Here is a 24,238-nt window from a genome sequence, read left to right as displayed (position 1 = left end):
TAAAGATATTGTACAAATTTAGTAGATAATGAGACAATCTTAAGAACTATATATGCTCTCCAAGATTTACTAATTTCATTTAATATACTGGTTTAGGGTTTAGCTAGATAACATTTTTAGGCGCCAATGTAGCAGTGCTTTAATATATAAGGGTATCGAAAATCTTCAAAGGTATTCCCGAGTCATCCAAGATAACTTTTTTTCTATGTTATGAAAAGAGAAAATGGACGAATGTGAGAAGCATAAGAGATTTGCATATAAATTCAATAGTAACCTAGTCATTCAGACAAATCAAAGAAATCGTGAAAATGCACCTAGTGGAGAAGCAGAAAGTCTTGTAGGCAAGATAAAGTACAAAATGGGCGATTTAGCTTTGTCTTCTAAGCCTAAGAAGTCTCTTGAGAAAAGTAATGTAAAACATTTACGAAAGAATAAAATAGATAACTCTGAAAAGATTAACATTTTAGATATAGATATTAATAGTTACAATACATATACTCCTACTACTGTGGAGACAAGAGTAGTATATGAAGAATTCTTAGATAATTTAACCGATATTATGGGATCACAGCCTGGAAATATACTAAAAGATACTTTATTTGAATTGATGACCATATTGAAAGATGAGGAAATTGTTGAGGATGAGAAACTGAGAAGATGCTCTGAAGTTTTAGGTGACATATCTATTGATGATTTTAAGAAAGTGTCTCAACTAGGACGTAAACTAACTGATTTCAATCCAAATTTGGATGATGAAGTTCCAGAGAATGATGATCCTCTCGGTGTTGCAGTAGTATTTGACGAGGATAACTATAATAACCAAGAAAGAGATTACTTAGGTATAATCCAAGATGGAAGTGATGAAGATTATGTTGAGGAGGATATAAGTGAAGATGAAGTAGCTGATGAAAATAATTTAGAACAGGAATATGTGCGAAGAATAGAAGACAAAAGTCAATCTAAAACTGAGAAAGATAATTATGAAGTAGAGATACATAAAATAGATGCTTATTGGCTTCAGCGAGAACTTTATAGTATATTTAAGGATGCAGAAAAATCACTAGAAATGGAAAAGCTGATTTTAGATATTTTGAAAAATGATGATTCTCAGGAATGTGAAAATTCTCTAGTAACTCTCTTTAACTATGAACACTTTTCATGGATTAAAACTATATTAATGAACCAATGGAAAATATACTATTGTACCCTATTAGGTCAAGCTTCTTCTGAAGATGAACGTGCTAAAATAATTGAAGAAATGAAGAATCATCCTGAGGGTGCAAATGTACTTGATTTAATAAATAAACCCACCACTTGGAAAAGCAAAGATTTCGGATTTCTTAATTCAATAAAGAAACAGATAGAAGAGAGCCATATAGTTTCTGTTGAAGATAGAGATGTTAGTAGTGAAAATAAGAAGTACATGAGTGATATTATTGACTTTGATCAGTTATATATGGAACAAACTATGAATTCCAATATTTCATCCAAAGTAGTACTTCCAGAAGGATCAGAGAAAATAGAAGGAAAGGAATATGATGAAATTATAGTACCACCCTTAAGGATTAAACAAAATGAAAATATCAAGATTGTTCCAATTGATGAACTACCAAAATGGTGTCATCCTTGTTTTAAGAGTGTTGGAATTGATAGATTAAACTTAATTCAAAGCAAAGTTTGCAATGTAGCTTTAAATGAAAATGATGAAAATATTTTAGTATGTGCTCCTACAGGATCGGGGAAAACCAATATTGCTTTATTATGTATTCTGAATACTTTGTCTCTATTTATGAGAAAAACTTCCGAGTCTTCAATTAATGAAGAATTTAATTTTGATACTTCTAAATTTAAGATTGTTTATATATCACCTATGAAAGCTTTGGTTACTGAACAAGTTGAGTCCCTAAGGATTAGACTAAAACCACTTGGAATTGTTGTAAATGAAATGACTGGTGATACTAGAGTGAGTAGATCATTGATGGAATCAACTCAAATCTTTATAACTACTCCAGAAAAACTGGATGTAATTACAAGGAAGATGAGTGATGGATTGTCAGATGTATTAAAACTTATAATTATTGATGAAATTCACATGCTTCATGATACACGTGGTGCTGTATTGGAAGGCCTAGTTGCTAGATTTAAAGATAATGAAGGTCAAATAAATTCACTCTTGAAAAACAAAATTAGATTGGTTGGACTTTCCGCTACATTACCAAATTACCTTGATGTTGCAAGATTTCTGGAAGTTAATCCAAGAGTTGGTTTATTTTACTTTGGACCTGAATATCGTCCAGTTCCACTTAAACAAACTTATATTGGGATTAGAGAAAAGAAGGGCTTCAGAAGGCTGCAAATGCTAAACAGTATATTATATGAAAAGATAATGAAAAGTGTTAGAGAACACCAAATACTAGTTTTTGTTCATTCTAGAAAAGATACTATACAAACTGCAAAGTTTATACGTGATAAAGCTACAAGTGATGGTTTGCTTAACTCTTTTTTCCCTGGAAATAGCAACGTTAGTCGGGAAATTTTATTAGATGAATTAAGTGGTATAAAATCTGATAATTTAAAAGATGTATTACCATGTGGAATAGCCATTCACCATGCAGGACTTGTCCGTACTGATAGAAAGATAGTTGAGGATTTGTTTGCTGATGGTCATATTCAGATTTTGGTTACAACTGCAACACTAGCATGGGGAGTCAATTTACCTGCACATACTGTAATAATAAAAGGAACTCAAGTATATAAGCCAGAAACTGGGCAATGGAGTGAATTATCTCCACTGGATATATTTCAAATGATTGGTAGAGGAGGGAGACCTCAATATGATATAGATGGTCATGGAATAATTATTACAGATTATCAGAATCTTACTTACTATTCTTCTCTTTTTAATCAACAATTTTATATTGAATCACAGCTTATAAGTAAATTACCGGATATAATTAATGCTGAAATTGTCCTCGGGAATATACAAGGAAAATTGGATGTACTCAAATGGATTAAAAAAACATTCTTATATATTAGATTAAAACAAAATCCGAAATTATATGGTTTGAATGTGGACTCATCTATAACTATAAATACATGTATAAGGGATACCACAGAAGACATAACTACTGAATTAAATGATGAACTAATAGAAAATTATTGTACTCGTATAGTAGAATCTGCACTACTTACTTTAGATAAATTAGGTGCTATACAATATGACTACAGAACGGATATTATTATACCTTCTTTACTTGGGCAAATATCTTCATTATATTACTTAAGTCCAGAAACAGTACAGGATCTTGAAAAACAATTATACCCTCAAATAAATGAGATTCAACTTTTTAGACTTTTATCTTTTTGTAAAGAATTTAAATTTTTGCCTGTAAGGAGTGAAGAAAAGTCTGAACTGGAAAAGTTAGTAAATAAGGTACCAATACCAGTGCAAGGTACAGGCGAAGATATTGACACAAGCATGAAGGTAAATGTCTTGATTCAACTTTACCTTACTGGATCAAGATGGATCAACTCTAAGTTGACATTATTAGCTGATTTATATTCAATTGTGCAAGCATCTCCAAGAATATGCAGAGCTCTTTTTGATATGGCTTTAAGAAAAGGCTGGTCAGGAGCTGCAAAAAAGGCATTAACAATAGCAACGGTAAGTTAATTCATATTCATCTAGCTTATATCTCTTAATAATGATGAACTCAACGTTACTATCTTGTCACTACCATTGATAAATAAAACTGGAACAAAGTTTCAGAAGTTTTATTAAATGAAACTGTTGACGTTTTAAATCTGAATTTTCACTGTAGTATATATATATCTATTATTACTACAAACTACTATTTGTTCTCTAAATATATAAAATATAAACTTTCTTGTTTTTAGATGATTGAAAGGCGATGTTGGGAAGCAATGTGCCCTCTTAGACAATTTAAAGGTGTATCTGATGATATAATTAAAAGATTAGAGAAGAAAGATATCCAATGGAATAAATATTATGATTTTACTTCACAACAATTAGGTGAATTATTGAGATCAAACAAACTAGGTACGTTTAATCAACTTTTTATTTATAATATAAAATGATGATTCAAATGTATTTGACAAGCATATGTCTGAATCATTTGATTGAACATCTCATATGAGATATTATCAAATATACTGATGCAATATTTGATTCTGATTTACTTTATAAATATAAATTTAGTGTCAAGTGAACAAATTATACTTTTAATTATCTTTCCGAAAATTATTATAGGTCCTGGACTTTATAATTTAATACGTAAAATACCGAAGATAGAACTATCTGCTACTGTTCAATCAATTAATAATACTATATTACAATTTGACATATTAGCTAGACCAAAGTTTAACTGGGATTTTAATATTCATGGTCAACCAATAGATGGGAGCACTTCAATTGAAACAAATACTACTGGAGAAACATTTTGGATATTTATTGAAGATTGCAATGGAGAAAAACTATACTATTCAGAAATGATTATTATTAAGCCTCCGCCAAATTTTTTTAATTATACAGATGAAGTAAAGCTTGATCAAAAACATTTATTATCATGCCATATATTTATTGACCATCCTCTACCACCAGTTTTATTTATTAGAGCTATTGCTGATCGTTGGCTACACTCAGAAACTTATATTCACATATCACTTCAAAAAATGATATTACTACCTAAAGAAACACCATTCACTGAACTATTAGATTTACAACCTATGAAAATCGAAAGTGCATTTAGAACAAAACAATCTATATCATACATAAGGAAAGCTATTGAGTTCGAAGATACATATATGGATAAAAAAGAATTTAATATTAATAAGATTACTACATTTAATGCAGTGCAAACACAATTATTTAATATATTGTATAATTCAAATACAAATTTATTTATAGCAGCTTCACCAAGATCTGGACAATTTATATGCACTTGTATTGCAATCTCAAGACTATTGGAGAACCTTGAAGAACCTAAATTCTTCAAAGTATTGTATTTATGTGGGAATCCAGAAATGTTACCCTATAGAGCAAATAAACTCAAAGCAGTATTTGGTGATATAGTTGGTGAATTTGCTGGAAATGTTAATGGAGATATTGAAAAAGCAAATAAATATTCTTTGATTATATCAACATTTGATCACTGGGACAAAGTATCTAGAAGGCTTGTTAAAGCTAGAGCACTACTGAGAAATCTGAAACTATTGATAATTGATCATATTGAGTTATTATCAACTATTAGATATGGCCCAATTATTGAGTCTACAATATCTCGTATACGTTATTTGATATCTCCTCTTGATATTGAGTTACGTATTATTGGATATTCTATGAGTATATCAAATGCAAAGGATGTAGCAGAATGGCTAGGAGTTTCAAAAGATGGTATATTTTCTTTCCATCCATCTATACGTCCAAACCCAATTCGCTTATCTATAAAAGGGTTTGATTCTTATTATAGATCTGGACGTATATTATCAATGATTAGACAACTCCCAAAATACCTACAAAAATATGTAATGAAAACACAGACAGAAATAAGCCAATCTAAAACTGAAGATAAGGATAGTCAATTAGATAATAATGATATAGAATCAGCTTCTACATTACTAATCTATGTACCTGACCAGGAAACTTGCACAATAGTTGCTAAAGATTTATCTTTTAGAATGAGTGAATTAAATAATAATAATTATTGTACTTTAAGATTACAAACTTCAATGAAATTTGAAGAATTTATAAAAATTTATGGAAATGAAATGAAACTAGGGAAATTTTTAGAAATATGCATGATGCTTGGAATTGGATTTCTTCATGAAGCCCAGTCTAAATATGAATTCACAATAGTTTTAGAAGCTTATAAAAAAGGTGTAATTACTGTTTTAATAGCTACAGAAAATTTCAAATGGAAATTAAATGTTCAATTCACAACAGTAATAATTATGGATACACAACGTTTTGATGATGATATTTTAGTCTCAAAAAATCTAAGGAGAATTATTAATTACTCTGCCATTGATATAAGTTGCATTGTTGCAAGATGCATTAAACCAAAATTAGGTGATATTGGTAATATTATTTTACTCTGTCCTAGCAGTAAGAAATTATACTATGAATATATATTAAATAATGCAATTCCATTGGAATCATATCTTGAAGATGGAATAATTGATTCTATAAATACTGAAATTGCCTTAAAAGTTATTAAATCTAGGCAAGATTCAATTGATTGGATTACTTGGACATTTTTTTACAGGAGATTATCAAAGGTAAGTGATTTACTTATTTAAACTATATATAATATCTTCCTCTAATGATGTATGATTTACTATGAAGTAAATTTGATAATTTTATGATTAGTTAAATATTATATTCGTACTGCCTGAAAAAGAAGATATTTATATACATTATGTAAAACCAATTTGTATTACTTATTTTTTTTATTTTTTAGAATCCTACATATTATGGACTATTAGATTGTTCACCAAGATATATATCTGAATATTTGTCTGAAGTTCTTGAAAATGTATTAGTTGCACTTGCATCAGCTCAATGTATTACTCTATCTGGGGAAGAGAGTGAATATGATGATGATTCAGTTAAAAAGGATAAGTCAATTACAAGTGATTTGATAATTCCTCTGAACTTGAGTTTAATTCCAGCATATTATTCTCTGAAAGTTAATAGCATTGAATACCTAAGTCAAGCAATTTCATCACAAAAAACTCATATGAGTATATTGTCAATAATATCATCTGTACCAGAGTTACAAGATCACTGTTTAATAAGGAAAGGTGAAATACATATATTACAGAAAATGTCAAATTACACAAATATGAATAACTTTGATTCAATAGATATATCAATTAAAATATTGATTCTATTAAATGCATATTTAAATAGGCTTCCTATGACATCAATTTTACATAATGATACAATGGAGATAGTAAAATTAGTTATACCTATAATATATGCCTTTGTTGATGTATCTTGTTCAGCTGGATTAATAAAATCAAGTATTAAGGCTATGGAAATTGCTCAACAGATCACTCAGGCAATATCAAACCCTAAAGATAAATTATTACAACTTCCACATTTAAATAAAAGTCATCTTCCAATATTATTCAAGTATAATATATTTGATATTTATGACTTAATTGGAGCAAATGACAATATTAGAATGTCTATATTTAATGAATTAAATTTATCTGATGAAAAAATTCACGAAATTGCAATAGCTTGCAATAGATTCCCAGTTATTGAAGCTAAAATTGACATTGATGGTGCAACTAAACAACATGATTATAAGAGAAGGAAGACTGATAGTAACAAACAAGAAGTAGGATCTGAATTAAATGATCAAGGACAAAATATAATTTCAAGTTATTACTGTAGTTGTGGAACAGATCTTGTACTTTTAATAGATATAACAAGAGATTTGACTGATTCTGAAAATGAAAAATTAAGTCCTGTTATTGCACCATATTATCCATTAGAAAAGGATGAACAGTGGTGGATTATTTTGTTACAAATAAAAGATGATGAACAACTTATATCTGGGATAAGGAGGGTCAATCTGAATAAAGAATTAAATCAAATAAAGTTACCATTTCAAGCATCATCTAGTTCTGGAATTTATAAGTACCAATTACTCATAATTTGTGATAGTTATATTGGTTGTGATCAAGAATATATGATAAATTTAAAAGTGAGTATGAATTAAGTAGGAATACTATAATAGTATAAGCACAAAGAAATTTGAAGTTCATAAACTATATATAGTAGTTTATAGAAAATTTCATTATCAATATTAATTATATCTTTATTGCTACTAAATAATGTAAATAATATCTTTAATATTCTAAGTATATATAGAATTTACACTATTTACACTTTAATATAAAAATAATTATATAGTCATTAATATTAATTAAATAGTAATAATATAATTTCAATTTTAATAAAATACCCTAAAAACTGGATCTTTATTACAATTTTTAAGTTATTCGGCTTATTTATACAAATAATTAAAAAGACATTATTTATATCCTTAATTATTCAAACTTTCAAATTAGATTAATTATTAAATTATGACATTTACAAACCATATATATATATATACAATTTCTTTCAGATATATGGTGTTTAAATATTTATGTAAAATAAATTTGAAAGTCAATATTTATGAAAATTTGTTATTAAAAATCACCATATATTTCATATCTTTCTAAATAAAAAATTCCAAGACTACTGTATTTAGAAATAAATTACTATTAAATTTGATAATCTTCATAATTCGAAATATACAAATTAAAAAATAATTAAAAATTGAATAACAGTTAAGTATAATAAAGAATTACCAACAATAAATTTAAACTAATCTATTATTATATGATATTTCACTAACTTTTTCTTATGAATTACTCATATTTCTTTATCTTTTTATTCTTAATAAATTTAATGATACTTTCCATTCCTTTATCAATCTCATTTGAATCAGAATTTTTGCTGATTTCTGTATCTAATTTATTATCTTTAAAATATTGTGTATTATTAGAATATTTATTTTCCTTTTTTTGTTTATTAACTCTATTTTCTGAAGATTTACTCAAAATTTCATTATTTATATTCTTATTCTTTATTTCAGGTTCTTCCTTAAGAATATCACTAAACATTATTCTAGTCTTAGTTTTTTGTGATTGAGAAATATCCCATAATTTCTCATCTAATTCTAAATATAATGGAATTTCACACCTCTTATATAATGAATAATTTCTTGATTTAATCATATCTGCTCCACCATTTTCTTTATCTAATAATTCTTGTACTATTTTTCTTTTCATTATTTTATCAGAGGCTTTGTACATTGCTGAAACTGCAAATGATCCATTATTATTAAGTCCTAATTCTAAGAAATGTCCAGAAAATGCATTAATCCATTTCCTAATTATTGTTATAGGTATCTGACTATTAACCCCTACCATAGATTCTATCATCCTAACACCATATTGTTTCATGCCTAATTCTTTAATCATTATTTCTTTAAAATGAGAAATAAAATATGTTATACCTGATATCAAAGGATGAATAGTTTCTGCTGGAAAGTGTATTAATGAATTTATTACATTACATCCATAAGTAGATGTAGAAAGTCTTGATAATCTATTCTCATTTGATTTTTTAACTATCTCAAATGAATCTTTATCATCTATTATTGTACTATCATTTATATCTCCTATTCTTTCTTCTATTTCTCCTTCAATTTTATCTAAATTAATTTCTCTTTCCTCAATTATATTCTGTAATTCAGATCTAGTTTTACAAAAAATTAAACAAGCAAATGCATATTTATAATCATTACTACTTTTCAATTCTATAGCTTTCCAAATATTTTTTGTTACTAATTTATAGTGAGATTGAAATTTCCTACATGTTTCTAATATACAATTAAGGACTCCTATATATCCAGATTTAAAAATAACCTGAAAATCAACCACTTTTATTAATTGTATAAAATCTGGTTCATTAAGGCGATTACTTTTTAATATCTTCTGTATTATATAATTACCATAACATGAACTAACCATTTTATTAATTAAGCTTATTTGGACACCTTTATTATCTAAATTAATATCCTTTATCGATCCTAAATTATCTGTATTACAGTGACTACTAATCCATAAAGTAAATACCTCATCAGGTATTAATTCTATTAACATTTCTAATGTACAACTAGCAATTTCAGAGTTCATCCAGTTAATTGAGCAGTTAACTAAGTATCGTTTAATTTTCTCTACTTTCTTTACTGGATTCAATATATCTTTTGATTTTTGACCAAGAGTAATTATACATGATAATAATTTATAAAGTGGATTATATTTATTTAACTTATTAACTCCTTTATTTGTAGGAAATTCATCTTTTATCTTATATAATGAAAAACATAAAACTGATAATGTTGGAGATGCATATGGATCATATATAATACCTTCTATATCAGATCTTAAACATTCATATATTTGACCAGAAAGTGAATCTCCATCAATATCACTAGCTTTACATAATAGAAATTCTTTAAACATTACAGGGACCTTTAAAAGATAATTTTGGTTATTAAATTTCAAATTTAATCTTGAAGCACGATTTCTTCTTCCTAAATGTGATAAAATATGTTCTTCCAATCCATTTATATCAAATTTTATATCTCCAATACATGATGATATAATTGTTCTCGCTACATGACTTCCACAAGGATCACATATAATCTTAATCCATCCAATATTACGAGTTAAATTTTGCAAATTTACCATAAATGATATTTGTAATAATTCTAATTTTTCTAATATTATCTTTATTTTACAATCTTGTAAATGTGAATTTAATAATATAATACTTTCTAGTGTTGTTTGTACAATGTGAGATGAATATTGATTAAATATGCAATATTCCATCTTATTCAAAATCTTTATACATACAGTTACAAAATTTGAGGTAGATTCCTCCAATCTATTAAATAAGTTATCTTTAAAATTATTAGATTCTAAGTATTCATTTTTTTTTAATTCATCTTCTACTTTAGAAAAAAGTCGTATAATACTTAATGTACTAATTCCCAAAATTATCTCCACTACTTTACTACATCTTTGATCACTTAATAATAAATTATCCAATTCTTTCTTATTTATATCTTCAATAATATGTTGGGTAATAGTTTCACAACCTATCTCATCTTTTAACAAATCTCCTTTTAGAATTAAATCCTTAAGTCTTACGTAGTACATAATTATCTCAGAAGAATAATGTCCCGTATCCTTTGTCTTTTTATATCTCTGCTCATTATTTCTAAACTTATTTTGCTTATTACTGTTCATTATTGTACTAATGTCAAACAATGACAATATATATTAAAATATTCCTACCCTCTTTACTTTAATATTGAACTTTGGCGCTTTAATTACTGCATTTTTGGACCGCCCAAAAAATTCCTTGGATCAGGAGCGTTACCACTAAATTCTGCACCTGAGAAGTCAAATCCTGGATTCTATAAATTTACAAAGTTTTTATATTCTTGTTTATTAAAAAAAGAAAAATATTACAGATTGCATTTTGAAAAACTCACCTCACGTTGGAATCTCTCTAGCATCATTTGTTTTTTAATTTTCTCCTATTAAGTAATATAATATTAGTGTTAAATTTTATTATTTCCCTTAAAAAAAAAAAGTTAATAATACTTACTACTTCCAATAGATTTAATTGTTCCTCTGCTTTAAAAATAGATGTCCAAACCTCTGCCTTTCTCATTTTTGATAATTGAATAAATAGCTGATTATCCTCTAGAAATAAATTTATTAATAATAAAGATCAGAATTGTTTATTTGAAATTTATGAGAGGGGAATATTTACTTTACCAATATACCAAAGAGAATCAGATGTATCAACTGTACTAAATAGATTTTTCTATATTTAAGGATATGAATTTTAATATATATCATTTTATAAAGCATACCACATTAAGACTTACATTAATTATTACTTGATTTATCTTCTTATTGATTATTCTCAGGTAATTTGCTCCTATGTTTATATCTAGATCAAACTTATTAATAAGAATGTTACCCGAATTTGTAGAATAAAGTATTTCATGAGGAATAAATAAATTAACATCGTCTAGTGTTTGATCCCAATAGAATAGGATCTTTCCTATAATATATATAAATAAGATAAAGGAAATTAAAGTAATATTTAGACTATTAAATAAGGAAATAATATAAATAAATTTACCTGAAGAATTAGTATATGACTTTTTTGTAGAACCCATATTAAAATATTCCTTTTTTTGTGATATTAACAGCCTATTGGTTAAGTGTAGCGCAGGTAGAAGGCGGAGAAAAAGTGCAATATTTAGAATTAGAATCTATTAATATAGATATACATGAAATGTTAATATATAGAAGTACTTTTTAGCCACTTTATATAAATATAATGGAATTTGATTATTATTAGGGTAAGTTTTAAAATATCAATATTTTTGGGTTATCTCAGTATGTAAATTCTAATTCAAAGGCCCGCTCTAGAATTTTATTTGAAACCCAATATTAAGAATATTTTAGCCTAAAATATTTTTAACAACTGTAAATAATATGAATGAGGCGATATGTAATGATACTAATTGTGTAGAAGTTGGGGACTTTGAAATTTTAGACTTATTAAGAGAATCTAGGAAAAGGGCAGCTAGAAATAATATCCAAGTTGAAACTGATACTAAAGATGATGATGATAGTATAGAAGATGAAGATAATATAAGTAAGAACTTTGTGGAGGATGAAGATGGTGAAGAAGAAGAGGAAGAAGAAGAAGAAGAAGATGATGATGATGATGATGAAGACGATGAAGATAATGAAGATAATTATGAACTTGAGGAAGGAGAAGATGAAGAAGAGGAAGATAATAAAAATGCAAATGTTTCAAAATTACCAGAATTTGAAATAGAAGCTGAATTGGCTAGAAAGTATGCTGAAGAGACAGAAGGAAAAAGAAAATATGAACTATTACATAAAAAAAGAAAAAGTGAATTAACTAATAAGCGTGATTCAGCATTAATAGAATTAAGAAATGCAAGGAAACGAAAACATAGAGACTTTTCATCTGAATCAAACTCAGATACTGAATTAGAATTAGAAAGTAATTCTATAAGTGAACGTGATTCTGATGCAAGTGATTATCTAAAATCTAAAAAAAATAGAAATATTAGAAAACAGCAACGTAATGACAATTTGTTTAGTAATGAAAAAACACAAGAAAGATTACTTAAAAAGTGTGAACGAATATTACAATCCATATCATTAAGAATGATGGAGGCTGTTCATCTTAAAAGAGATCGTATTGAATTTATGTTAGAGCATCCAAAATTTGATGATTACTTACGTGGAAGCTATGTTAAAGTTCCAATAATAAACAATGCATCAAATGTAACAACATATCTTATTTGTGAAATATCAGATGTTTATATTAATAACGATGGAGGGTGTATACTTATTTTACGTAGAGGAGGAATGGATAAGGAATGGGATTTATCAAGTATATCTAATGAACCATTTTCTGAAGAGGATCTTTTAGAATGGAAAGCTATGGTTAGAGAATTTAATATATCTGATATTCAATCTATAATTAATTTACCTAAGAATTTAGAATTAAAAGCTACTATGCTACGTAATTTTCAGTATGGTGATGATGATATAGCATTTATATTACAAGAAAAACATCGTAATTCTTCATTAAATATGATATCTGGAAAAGTACTTATAGAAAAAAGGACAAATATTCAGACTCAAATTCGTCAACTTGAACAACAGCTTAAAAATAGTTATTTAAGTACAAATGATAGAATAATTAAAGTCAAGAAAATAGAAGAATTAAATGAAGAACTTGATGTAACAATTAGTAATATAGAGAAATTACAATTAAGGAAAGAATTAACACACCCTGATAAATCATTAAAAGTTACTTCAGCTCATTATATTGGGGGTCAACAAGGGAAGGGAAGTGGAATTACAGATGCCAGTGGTATGGCAAAACCAAAGAATATTATTATAAATAATAATAGTATGAATACCTCTGCTAGTAAACTACTTGCACCTGGGACATCTTCTACATTAATACGTGATTCAGGAAGAAGTAATTCTATTGGTATTATTTCACAATCAAAGACATTTGGTAGGAGAGAATGTAGGCCCTCTGTAATGTGGGAAACTAAACGCATAAATAAGAATTTAAGGTTAGATGATCAGTCGGTTAATCAATCATCTAATTCAATTCAAGAAGTATTAATAACAATAGATGATCCACCAAGAGAAACTGAAACAACAGATATACCTGGAATTTGTAAAGTAGAGAGTTATCAAGAAGTATTTGTTAAAATTCTTGGAGAAATAAGTAAGATAAATAGATCATTAACTCCTATTTCACAAAAAACTTTACTACCAAAATTGGATAATTGGGTACCATCTAATCTTAATATTGAATCTAAAGACGGTAAAATTTTATATACTTTAGAAAATTTTATTAATATATTAAATGGATAATAGGTTACCCTTTTAGTAGATATGATGTAGTTAATATAATACAGCTAATATTGCTATAATATGCTACCGCTAATATTAGAAAACACCACTTTTTTCTTAATTTTGAGGGGGGGGGGGGTCTATTAGATATTCCCTACTTTTAGTAATTTTGAGTTCTAGCATATAAATTAATATTTATAATTTTTAAATTAGTGCTTAATATTTGTAGGAGACAAATTATAGGAGATAATTTATTAGATAATTTTTGTTTTAAGGCATTTTTTTTCAGTATATATATGTATTTAAATCTATAAATTTATAAATATCCACTTCATAGGTGGGGTTCGCTTAAATTAGCTAATATTAAAGTCACAAATTATATTTTTATAGATAATGGATATAAAGTGGAATTCTCAATGGTGTGACTTAATATTATCTAGTAAATTAGATTCTTATTTATCTACGAATATAACATCTGTTAGCTTTATATCACCATTTAAGATAAAAAAAAGTTGGATTGAAAGTTTATTACCATCTATTTTAGATGATCTAGAAGATTTATTTGATGAAGAAGCTATTATATGTTGTATATCAACATCTAATGGGATTATTAGATTTCTAAGTGAAAAATTTGATTTTAATCAAAATTTTTGTATTAAAAATAGTACAACAAATCAATGTGAACCAATATATATAAATAAGATATATACATTATCTAGCTTATATGGAATAGATGAAGTTTATAATTCATCAGAGGATTTAATTAAGAGTAAGATATTTGTATGCTTTAGCTCTAATGATATATTATACTGTTGTGATGTTCCATTCTATTTCATATTTGCCTCTTATCTACGAAATACTATACAAAATAAATATAAAGATTCAGATATAATAAATCAATTATCAGCTATCGTATTACCAAATTTAATTGAAATTCCACTTTACAAGATAAATTCTACAAGTTCTAATTTATTATCTTGGTCTCACAATTTATCAGATACTCAACCATGTATTCTTATTGCTCAAATTAATGAATATTCAGATATTAATATTGCATTATTATTATTCACAAAATTTTATGATATCGAATTTCATTTAAGCTTTTATAATAAACGTTTACCTCCTGTTACTATATATAAGACTGTTAATTTACCAAATATAGTTAAATCAAATAATAAAACTATACTTATTCCAAATGGTATAACATGTTATCCCTTTAATAGACAATATTTATGGTTATTTGGAATAAAATCTGATACATTATTAGATGATAATGAATATAAAGAAATGAATTTAAACGAATTGGATTCAATTACTCAAACAACAATTTATATCTTAGAATCTAATAAATATTCAGTCGATTTGATAGGGCAAACTAATTTATCATATAATATAACACATATAAATATATTAAATATAATAGAAAATAATAAAAATTTATTATTAGAACAAGATAAGAAAGTAGAATTAACTATTCGTATGATTTCTGCTACAGAAGAACCATCTGGACTTTTAGGTTGTGATATGATAGTTAGAAAGCCTATATCTGAAAATATTCAAATATCCCCATCATTATGGAATTATTCTACAAATATTTCATCTATAATATTCATGCCATTAAATGAATTTGTTACTAAAGAGAAAAAAACTAATGATGAAAATTTGTTAGGTTTTTCATTTGGATTAAATGATAAATCTCAAAATAAAGATTTAAAAAATACAATAACAATAACTACATTGTGTACTCTTCCAATGTATCTTAATAAGTTAAAATTAGATCAAGTTTTAAAAATATTTCCTGCTATATTCTGTGGTTTATCTAATGGAGAATGGAGAATATATACCTTACAAAATGAAGATGATATTCAAAAAGGATATCAAACAATACAAAATAAAACTGTATTTAATTCTAATTCAATGACACCACTAGGATATTTTTCATTGAAAGGTTTACATACCCTTATAAATATTACATCTGAATCTGTTAATTCAGGTAGAGTTGTATCTAGCTCTTGGGGTATTTTCAAGACATTAAAATCTAGCTTTTCATTATCTATTGCAGCAGTTACAGATACTGGTAAAACATATACATGGTTTATAAATAACCAAAAGAAAGGAGAATTATTAAAAAATAAAATTGGAAAACCTCAAATAGATAAAGATGAAATATGTAAAGATCATTCATTTAATAAAGTACCACAAAGAATATTACGTAAGAAATTAATTGAAGATGAACTTTTTTCAGTTTCAAATATTCAAAATAATATTCTTAAGAATTCAAAAAAAGAAAAATTAATATCTAAAGATCAAGAAATTAATAATATTAGTATTGTTGAAATTATGGATGAACATATTAAGAGAATAGATAATAGATTAAGACAAGTAGAAGAACAAGAATATAAATTAATAAATAAATCTCATTATGAAGAATTTATAACTCAGATAAAATCAGAAAATTTAATAAATAATAAAAAGTCATTGTCTCAAGTTCCTGAATGCTTAACAAGATCTGTTAGCCCTAGAAAAGGATGTAATGTTTGTTATCGCCCAGAAGAACATAATTCAGAACCTCGTAAACTTTGGACTTCATCTAAGTATGCCACACTTCCAATTCGCAGATACAAGGGTTATGATAGTGAAAATGATAATTATAATATTATATTACAAAGTCTTAATTTTAAAAGTATAGTATCAACTGGACTTAAATATATATCAATGCCTAATTCTACTGATTTAATTATTGAAAAACCTGAACAAGAGAGATTGATAGACACTCTTGTACAAGATTGGCTTCATAAGATGAACAATAGCGCTACACTATAAAGAATTTTTTATTTTTAAATATTACTTTAATGTTTAGAAACAAGATTTGATATTATTATTAGTAAATTAAAGATGATATTATCTAATTATACAATAGTAATATCTACATATATTGATAATGAATTATCTCATTCTTATCAAGATGTAAATGGGAGTATTTCCCAATGCTTAATTAATGCATCAAAAGAAGCAAATCTTTTTTTAACTCAAATAGTTAATCAAACACAGAATTATTCGAGAAATAATATTGAAGATAATAAGACTGAAGATTCTCTTCCAAGTAGTTAAGATATATTGTGAATAGTTAATTTCGAAATCTTTAAATACTAAGTTCTTAATGTATTACTCAAGACTTTATATTAAATCTATATATCTAATTTATTCAATAGTATGTAGTTACTTACTTATCTAGCTATCTTTATCCTCAAAATTCTAAATTATCTAAAGGCCAAGTTTTCCAGGGTAACAATTAGTTGGTGGAAACTGGAATAAAGCTTCTCTATTAGTTAGTCTCTTGTAAACTGCACCAAAAACATCAAGTTTGTCCGCAATGTCCTTATCTTTATCTTTAGGATCAAGTAATACCTTTAATACAGTTGACCCATCCACACGATAACGTAATCTTTTACCTACAATATCACCTGGTCCACAAATATCCTCTAAAAGTGCATCATGAACAGCTGTCAAAGTCCTTGAACGTGGACGATTCTTAAAACCAAATTTACGGTGATTCTTAGGTAGAATTGTTCTTTGAGCAATCATTACTACTGGGCACTTTAGTTTCTTCTCAAGTTCAGCAATAAGACGACCTTGAACTCTTCTAATATATGCCATGAAAATTGCATATGGTACAAATATCGCCACTGCTTTACGATCTCCACAATCAACTTCCTTTGCTGTAGAGAATGTTACAGAGTGTATAATTACTTTCATTTCTTCATCACTACTGGAAGTCTCAATATCTTGGAGGCATCTTTCTACATCACGTTCCAGTTGAGTAAGTTGACTATTATCCTTTTTTATACATTTAGACCTCATTATTAATTATAATTTTTATCTAATATGCCAAGGTAGTTGTGATTGTAAAGAACCAAATCTCTCGTTCTTGACTTTATGTTGCCAAGTCAATGCTGTCTCAAATTATATTCAATATTGCTAAGGTACTATTGCGCCGTCTTGGCTAAGCTTTTTAAAAAGTAACTGATAATTAAGAGCGGTTATTTACTTAACTGATAGAACTATACAGATGAATAAAATTACTTAAGGCTTAATTTATATTGGCGCTAATGAGTCTGTCTCGTCTAGTAATAATTTTTCCGGGTATCAAAATTTTTTTATCTCTAGATATTAGTAATAGAAAATTACTAATAATTTTTTTAAGTCTGAAGACACATAATTAATAAAGGACACTATTTTTGAATAAATACTTGTTATTAAATAGTTTCTAAGACAGGTACCTAGTAACTTTCCGAACTTATATTACTATTTACATATATATTTGAAATGCTGATTTGTAATATATGAGGTCTTAAGACTGTTTCCAAAAATCTATAACTATTTATAATAGTTTATAACTTCTTTCATTAATTGTGAGATATTACAGTACTTTCGTTTCTGTAACAATAGAATATAATATATTGACAGTGTACTCAATATTATGACAAATATTTACATAAAGACTAGGTATTTTTTAATATAAAGAATTTTTGATATGCGCACTTCTTGAAACTTTCCCTATTTTTATACAGAAATATCTTGTGTGTGCGTGTGCATTTAAAAAATAAGTCACTTTGTTTTAGAAATTGAATATGACAAAATTTAAATTATCTTTTAGAATAAAAAATGAAGAAGGTAGCAAGAACTAATTGTGATATATCTTGCAATAATTATGAACCAGATGAAGAAGATATTCTTTTGTGGCATATGAATAAAACAATTATTGAACCAGTAGTTAATTTATCTACAAATCTAAATCATGACAAACCTGAAATGAAACCAATTAATAATATTTCAAAGTCAAAATCTGCAACAATGAAACAGAAAAGTGGTGTATTAGATTTAAAAGATACTACAAATACTGAGAAATTCCCTAAAGAAACTTGCCTACCAAATTTAGATTTAATGTCTGAATATAATACTACAAGTGATTCAATGAGTGAAAGTTTACAAAAATTGCAAAGATGCAATACAGTGACTTCACTTAGTAATACAAATTCAGTTTTTGATCGTCTAATGGATCCAAAATTATTTACTGGGATGCATAAGTATCGTTTTGATAAAGATGGTCATGGATTAGGTAAAGCTGGAAGAGAATATATATATAGGAATGATGGTTATACAGAGAGTGAAGAAAGAAAACATGAAATTAAGTCAACACCATTAATAAAAAGATCATTAACTAACTTTGGTTCCACAAAAGTAATTCCAAGAGCCAAAGTTATATGGCTATATCGTAATGGAGATAAATATGACCAAGGTACTATATATTATGTAAGACCATATATTAAAACAATGAATCAATTACTGAATGAAATAAGTCGTGTAAGTTTCTGTTTTCTAATATTATATTTTCCTTAATAGTATAATATATACTTTTTTTTTTAGAGTATAAGATTAATAGGGGGACCAGTTAGAATGCTATTTGATCAAAGCTTACATTCTATACATAATGTAGGTGATATTATTGATGGAGCTAAATATTTGTGCACTTCAGGTGAACAACCAGCTCCAATTGAAAAACTTGAAAGGTTCCTTAGTTATTGGATCATTAAATCGTAAGGTAATATAAATGGAAATAATACAAATTTTAATGAATTTGTAATTTTATTAATACTAATTAAATTATTATCCTAGCAATATTATAGTTAATATGTAATTAGTTTATCTATAAATAGATTCTGAATTATATTTTGTTGATTACCAATTACTTTAAGGGTTAATATTATCCAATACTAAAATTTATTAGCTTTTATAAACTTCAATAATAATATTTGGATGGATGAATATATTTGTGAATTTTATAATTTTTTTTTTGAAAATTATAAAACAATATTAGATGGGTCTAATAAACTTGAGGTTTGATTTATAACTTAATTCTTTATATATATATATATATATATATATGCAATATTTTCTAATATCTATCATAATAATATTCAAATTTTTGTTCTAGAGATGACTATAAGTAAATATCATGGTTAGTAATTTACTATAAATATCACAATTTAAAAGGCTTATATTTAATAATTATAACACTACTTTTTAAAGTAATATTAGTTTATTTATAAATTCAAATATATTATTACAAAGTCTAATTCTTTTAAAATAGTAAATTTGGAGAAGATTTCCACAACCTTCAATTAAATAAAGTACATTAATAATATTAATGTTAAATCTAATGGTTAGTAAATACTAGATAAAATTTTCATTATTTCAGTTTTAGAATAAAACTAATTAAATATGTTGCAATAATTAAAGTTATGTAACATTTAGATTGAAAATAACCTTTTTACTCGTATATTGAAAATGACAAAACTTTTAAACCTGAAATTATTTAAATTCCAAATTATATAAGATAAATTTTATTTATATACACTTATTCTAAAGTATTATATACATAGATGCTTATAAATAAAATATTATCTACTTCCTAGTCTAGTATTCATACAATTTAATTTCAATTAATAATTAATTATTAGCTTTACTATTGTTTGGGTTATATATTTATTCCACTAAATATACAATTTAAATATCACTCTTATATTAAATAGTTATATATTATGTATATATCTTTTTTCTAGAGAATAATTGAGAAAAAATAACTAAAATTAAGAATATACCTCAATTATACATAACTTTATTTGTAAAGTTCTTTTTTTCATTTAAAAAAGTCATAATTATCTACTTCATAATAGTTCTAATAATCTATATTATTATTATAGCAGAATTATAAGAAAAAAAAGTAGAAATTCATCTCCACTTTAAAGTTTTATTTATATATAAAAATACTTTCTTAAGAAAATGAAGTACTAGATGCAAAACTACATGCATCTAATCTTGGTTTATTCTCACATAAGCTGCACCATTTTAAATATGAAAAATTAGATATAATCCCAGTATTTTTTTGCCTATCACTTAAAGAATCCTTATTTGTCCAAATTACTAAATCATCTGAATTTAATTCAATAATACGGTTTGAACTATGTATCATTATTAAACCATCTTTAAGTAATGATAATAAGCAAAAGATATATAGACAAGTATTAGAAAATCCTTTTTCTTTATCTATATCCAAAACAATATCCCAAAATTTTAATCCCTTCTGATTTCTATCACATAATTTTAACCATTCATATATGTTAGATTTTGTTGCTTCAATTTCTTTTATATTAAAATTATTGGTATCAGTAAAATTTTCAGTTAGTTTAGTAGCATGTATATTATCCTTATGTACTGTTTCTTTCCTCTTCTTTATTACTTTTGATGGCATATCCATACTTATTATTCCTTGTAAAGTGTGAAAATCAAGTGTATTAAGTGGAAATTTATTTATCCCATAATTATCATCGTACCATCTATTCCAATTGAATATATCAAATATAGAATTAGAATAATCTAATGTTTTTGTATTATTATCATTATTCTGAGAATTACTGGATGGAGGAATTACCATATATTTCCATTTCCATTTACGGATAATATCCTCTAAAGTAGAACTTTGGGTTTTTTTAAAAATATTATTATAGCGTTTCTCATTAATAAGAGCTTTTACAGAGCCAAATTCACAACACATAGCAAATGATTCGTGATCATTTTCATTCATATCATTTAAGAAGTTCTCATCCTTATTTACATATTCTCTATATTCTTCTCTTTTTAGAGGATTACTTAATGAATCCTGTAGTTCTTCAATAGATTTCGTTATGTATTTAATTTCATTATATAAATTTTTCCGTTTCATAAAGAAATATATACATCCCAAATATATTTAAATTATACTTTTTAAGTTAATATTTAAAATTTATTGGCCTTATTATATTTTAAAATATTCCTAACATGAGTCCATAAACAGAAATATAATTTGGGTTTAGTAAATTATTTTAGCGCCCTGACATTTTAAATTTAAATAATATTTACCGCCTTAAATACGATAACCCATTTTTACCATGCAATTTTCGATAGTATGAGAACCAAATTTTTTTTTAGCTCTATTACTTGTTTGTTAGTATTTAATATTTACATATTTTAATACACAATACTTAAATATTTTAATTTAATAAAATTTTCAAGTATATTTAAATTTAAGATAAAGATACACAAGCTTAATATATTCTAAAATAATATACTAGAATTACACATAAGTCACTAATCCAATAAATTTTAATCATGAATCTTTTAAATATGACTCCAATTATTGTGGGTATCATTTATATTATGGCCATTTTAGGGGTGAAGGTCATATTATGTATGGAAATTGAAGGGGTGCAACTTATAGGTCATAAGAAGGCAAATGGAGTTACTTCATATTTTAATATAAGATATGCTAGAGCAAGTCGTTTTCAACCTCCTCAACTATTAAATATTACTGAAGCTGTTTCCATAGATAGTGGATATACAACAAAATTTCCTCAAGTATATGATGTATCTGAAAATAGAGGTTCATCTTGCCCTCAAAATTGTGCTGACATTCAACAGACATTAAACGACACATTCTTATGTAAAGGAACTGAAGAACAAACACAATCAGAAGCTTGTTTAACTCTAAATATATTTACACAGATGCCACCTTTAGATATGTTAAATCAGGTTTCAATAATGGCAAAGCAGGTATCTGCGGCTGCTTCTGTACCTAGTGCAAGTACACTTTCACAAAATAGTAGTTTATCTAGATCAATAACCTCACTTTTGCAACAAAATAATTCAACTTTAAGACCAGTTTATGTATTTCTTCATGGGGGTCTTTATTTATTTGGTTCATCTAATTCGGATATAAATGTGGGGGACAAACTGGCTGAATCAGGAGCTGTTATTGTAACAGTTAATTATAGATTGGGGATATTTGGATGGTTAAAATATAAAAATATAGCTAGAGGTAATATGTCTTTTCTTGATCAGAGAGTAGCTCTTCAATGGGTACAAAAGTATATTTCTTATTTTGGAGGTAATCCTGATAAAGTAGTATTAGCCGGACATAGTGCAGGAGCAAAGGCTGTCCTGTGCCATGCTACTAGTCCTGAAAGTACTCCTTATATTTCAGGAATTATTTTACATTCTGGAGCTTTAACTCAACATGAAATATCAGTTGAGGAAGCAGAGGTAATGGGAGAGATTGCTGAACAGGTTGCTATAACAAAATGCCCAGCTACTATTCTAAGTTGTAATACAGCTCAATTATTAGAAATCCAAAAAGAAGTTAGAACTCAACTAATAAAAAATGATGCATCTAAATCTTTACATTCATGGTCACCAGTTATAGATGGATATATAATTCAAGAATCTTGTTCTAAAAGAGCTAGGGAAGGAAAAATACCAGATGATATTTCCGTAGTTTTAAGTACTACTAATATGGAAGGAGTTCAATTTTTTAGATCATTTACTTCATATCTCCCTTCATTTTTCAGAAGTTTAGCTACAAGTTCAGTGGCTCTTCGTTACTTGTTATCAAGAATATTTGGTCCTAGAGCAGGAGATGCATTTAGAATTTATACTAATCAAAGTGTTAGAGCACTGAATTTAGATGAAGCTATGTTCTCAAATATTACTGAAGATAATTCAACAGCTGAAGCTAAGGGATTTCCTAGTCCAACTAGTTCATCAAGTTCTGGTTTTAATTTATTTGGTAATTCTAGAGATGGGAATTCAAGAGATGAGAAAGTTACTAACATTTTAGAAGACCCCATAGCATTGGCATATACTAGACTACTCGGGGACTTTATATACAGTGTAAGTTTTGATATAAACTAAATTATATTATTATATACTATATATTATTGATATTAATTTTGTTTTATTTTTACTATGTCCTTTGTAGTGTCCAGTTCGCTTATTATTGAGAAGATTATCACGAAAAAATAACAATATCTATGCTTATTTTACATCTGAAGGGTTTAAATGGGCAGAAAATTTGAAAAAACCTTATGATGATGTTAGTACATCATTTTTATCTGGTAAGTTTGGAATAAAATAGATTCTGGTTAGTTTAGGAATGATCAAAAAGAGCGATATACACATTACAAATAAAAGTTCAATTAAGTTGAAATATAAAATAAAGAGAATTTACAATATAATAAGTCGATTACAACTTGTTTTTTTAATTTTTTTTTTTTTT

The 24,238-nt window shown here is 26.5% G+C and overlaps 9 protein-coding genes across 9 annotated transcripts in view; 5 read left to right on the top strand and 4 right to left on the bottom strand.

Moving 5' to 3' along the window:
- Positions 1 to 223: 223 nt before the first annotated feature.
- Positions 224 to 7,751, top strand: cand_034630 (SEC63 domain-containing protein; the record flags this gene model as incomplete). Its single annotated transcript, XM_067213689.1, has 4 exons — positions 224 to 3,664; positions 3,898 to 4,060; positions 4,271 to 6,297; positions 6,480 to 7,751. The coding sequence occupies 4 exons, from the start codon at positions 224 to 226 to the stop codon at positions 7,749 to 7,751; spliced, it is 6,903 nt and encodes a 2,300-aa protein (XP_067070084.1).
- A 697-nt stretch (positions 7,752 to 8,448) lies between these two features.
- On the bottom strand, positions 8,449 to 10,899 carry cand_034620 (uncharacterized protein; the record flags this gene model as incomplete). Its single annotated transcript, XM_067213688.1, has 1 exon — positions 8,449 to 10,899. One exon carries the CDS (start codon positions 10,897 to 10,899, stop codon positions 8,449 to 8,451), a length of 2,451 nt encoding a protein of 816 aa, XP_067070083.1.
- An 83-nt stretch (positions 10,900 to 10,982) lies between these two features.
- Positions 10,983 to 11,846, bottom strand: cand_034610 (CS domain-containing protein; the record flags this gene model as incomplete). Its single annotated transcript, XM_067213687.1, has 6 exons — positions 10,983 to 11,069; positions 11,148 to 11,192; positions 11,264 to 11,361; positions 11,437 to 11,485; positions 11,550 to 11,728; positions 11,810 to 11,846. The coding sequence occupies 6 exons, from the start codon at positions 11,844 to 11,846 to the stop codon at positions 10,983 to 10,985; spliced, it is 495 nt and encodes a 164-aa protein (XP_067070082.1).
- A 322-nt stretch (positions 11,847 to 12,168) lies between these two features.
- Positions 12,169 to 14,109, top strand: cand_034600 (uncharacterized protein; the record flags this gene model as incomplete). The annotated part of the gene is made up of 1 exon (XM_067213686.1): positions 12,169 to 14,109. The coding sequence occupies one exon, from the start codon at positions 12,169 to 12,171 to the stop codon at positions 14,107 to 14,109; it is 1,941 nt and encodes a 646-aa protein (XP_067070081.1).
- A 372-nt stretch (positions 14,110 to 14,481) lies between these two features.
- Positions 14,482 to 16,911, top strand: cand_034590 (uncharacterized protein; the record flags this gene model as incomplete). The annotated part of the gene is made up of 1 exon (XM_067213685.1): positions 14,482 to 16,911. One exon carries the CDS (start codon positions 14,482 to 14,484, stop codon positions 16,909 to 16,911), a length of 2,430 nt encoding a protein of 809 aa, XP_067070080.1.
- A 441-nt stretch (positions 16,912 to 17,352) lies between these two features.
- cand_034580 (40s ribosomal protein S7) lies at positions 17,353 to 17,949 on the bottom strand (the record flags this gene model as incomplete). The annotated part of the gene is made up of 1 exon (XM_067213684.1): positions 17,353 to 17,949. The coding sequence occupies one exon, from the start codon at positions 17,947 to 17,949 to the stop codon at positions 17,353 to 17,355; it is 597 nt and encodes a 198-aa protein (XP_067070079.1).
- Positions 17,950 to 18,753: 804 nt separating this feature from the next.
- Positions 18,754 to 19,689, top strand: cand_034570 (uncharacterized protein; the record flags this gene model as incomplete). Its single annotated transcript, XM_067213683.1, has 2 exons — positions 18,754 to 19,452; positions 19,516 to 19,689. The coding sequence occupies 2 exons, from the start codon at positions 18,754 to 18,756 to the stop codon at positions 19,687 to 19,689; spliced, it is 873 nt and encodes a 290-aa protein (XP_067070078.1).
- A 1,234-nt stretch (positions 19,690 to 20,923) lies between these two features.
- cand_034560 (uncharacterized protein) lies at positions 20,924 to 21,871 on the bottom strand (the record flags this gene model as incomplete). The annotated part of the gene is made up of 1 exon (XM_067213682.1): positions 20,924 to 21,871. The coding sequence occupies one exon, from the start codon at positions 21,869 to 21,871 to the stop codon at positions 20,924 to 20,926; it is 948 nt and encodes a 315-aa protein (XP_067070077.1).
- Positions 21,872 to 22,296: 425 nt separating this feature from the next.
- cand_034550 (carboxylesterase family protein) overlaps positions 22,297 to 24,238 on the top strand; it is a gene marked incomplete at both ends in the record, with an annotated part of 3,302 nt that continues 1,360 nt past the window's right edge. Inside the window, 2 exons of the mRNA XM_067213681.1 lie at positions 22,297 to 23,853; positions 23,942 to 24,077. Of these exons, the coding sequence (XP_067070076.1) occupies positions 22,297 to 23,853; positions 23,942 to 24,077 (1,693 nt within the window). The remainder of the gene's footprint in view (positions 23,854 to 23,941; positions 24,078 to 24,238) is intronic.

Source organism: Cryptosporidium andersoni (assembly GCF_001865355.1).
Source record: "Cryptosporidium andersoni isolate 30847 chromosome Unknown contig_39, whole genome shotgun sequence".
NCBI classification, from domain to species: domain Eukaryota; phylum Apicomplexa; class Conoidasida; order Eucoccidiorida; family Cryptosporidiidae; genus Cryptosporidium; species Cryptosporidium andersoni.
Note: the sequence above shows the minus strand (reverse complement) of the source record. Positions and strands in the feature narration are given on the sequence as shown.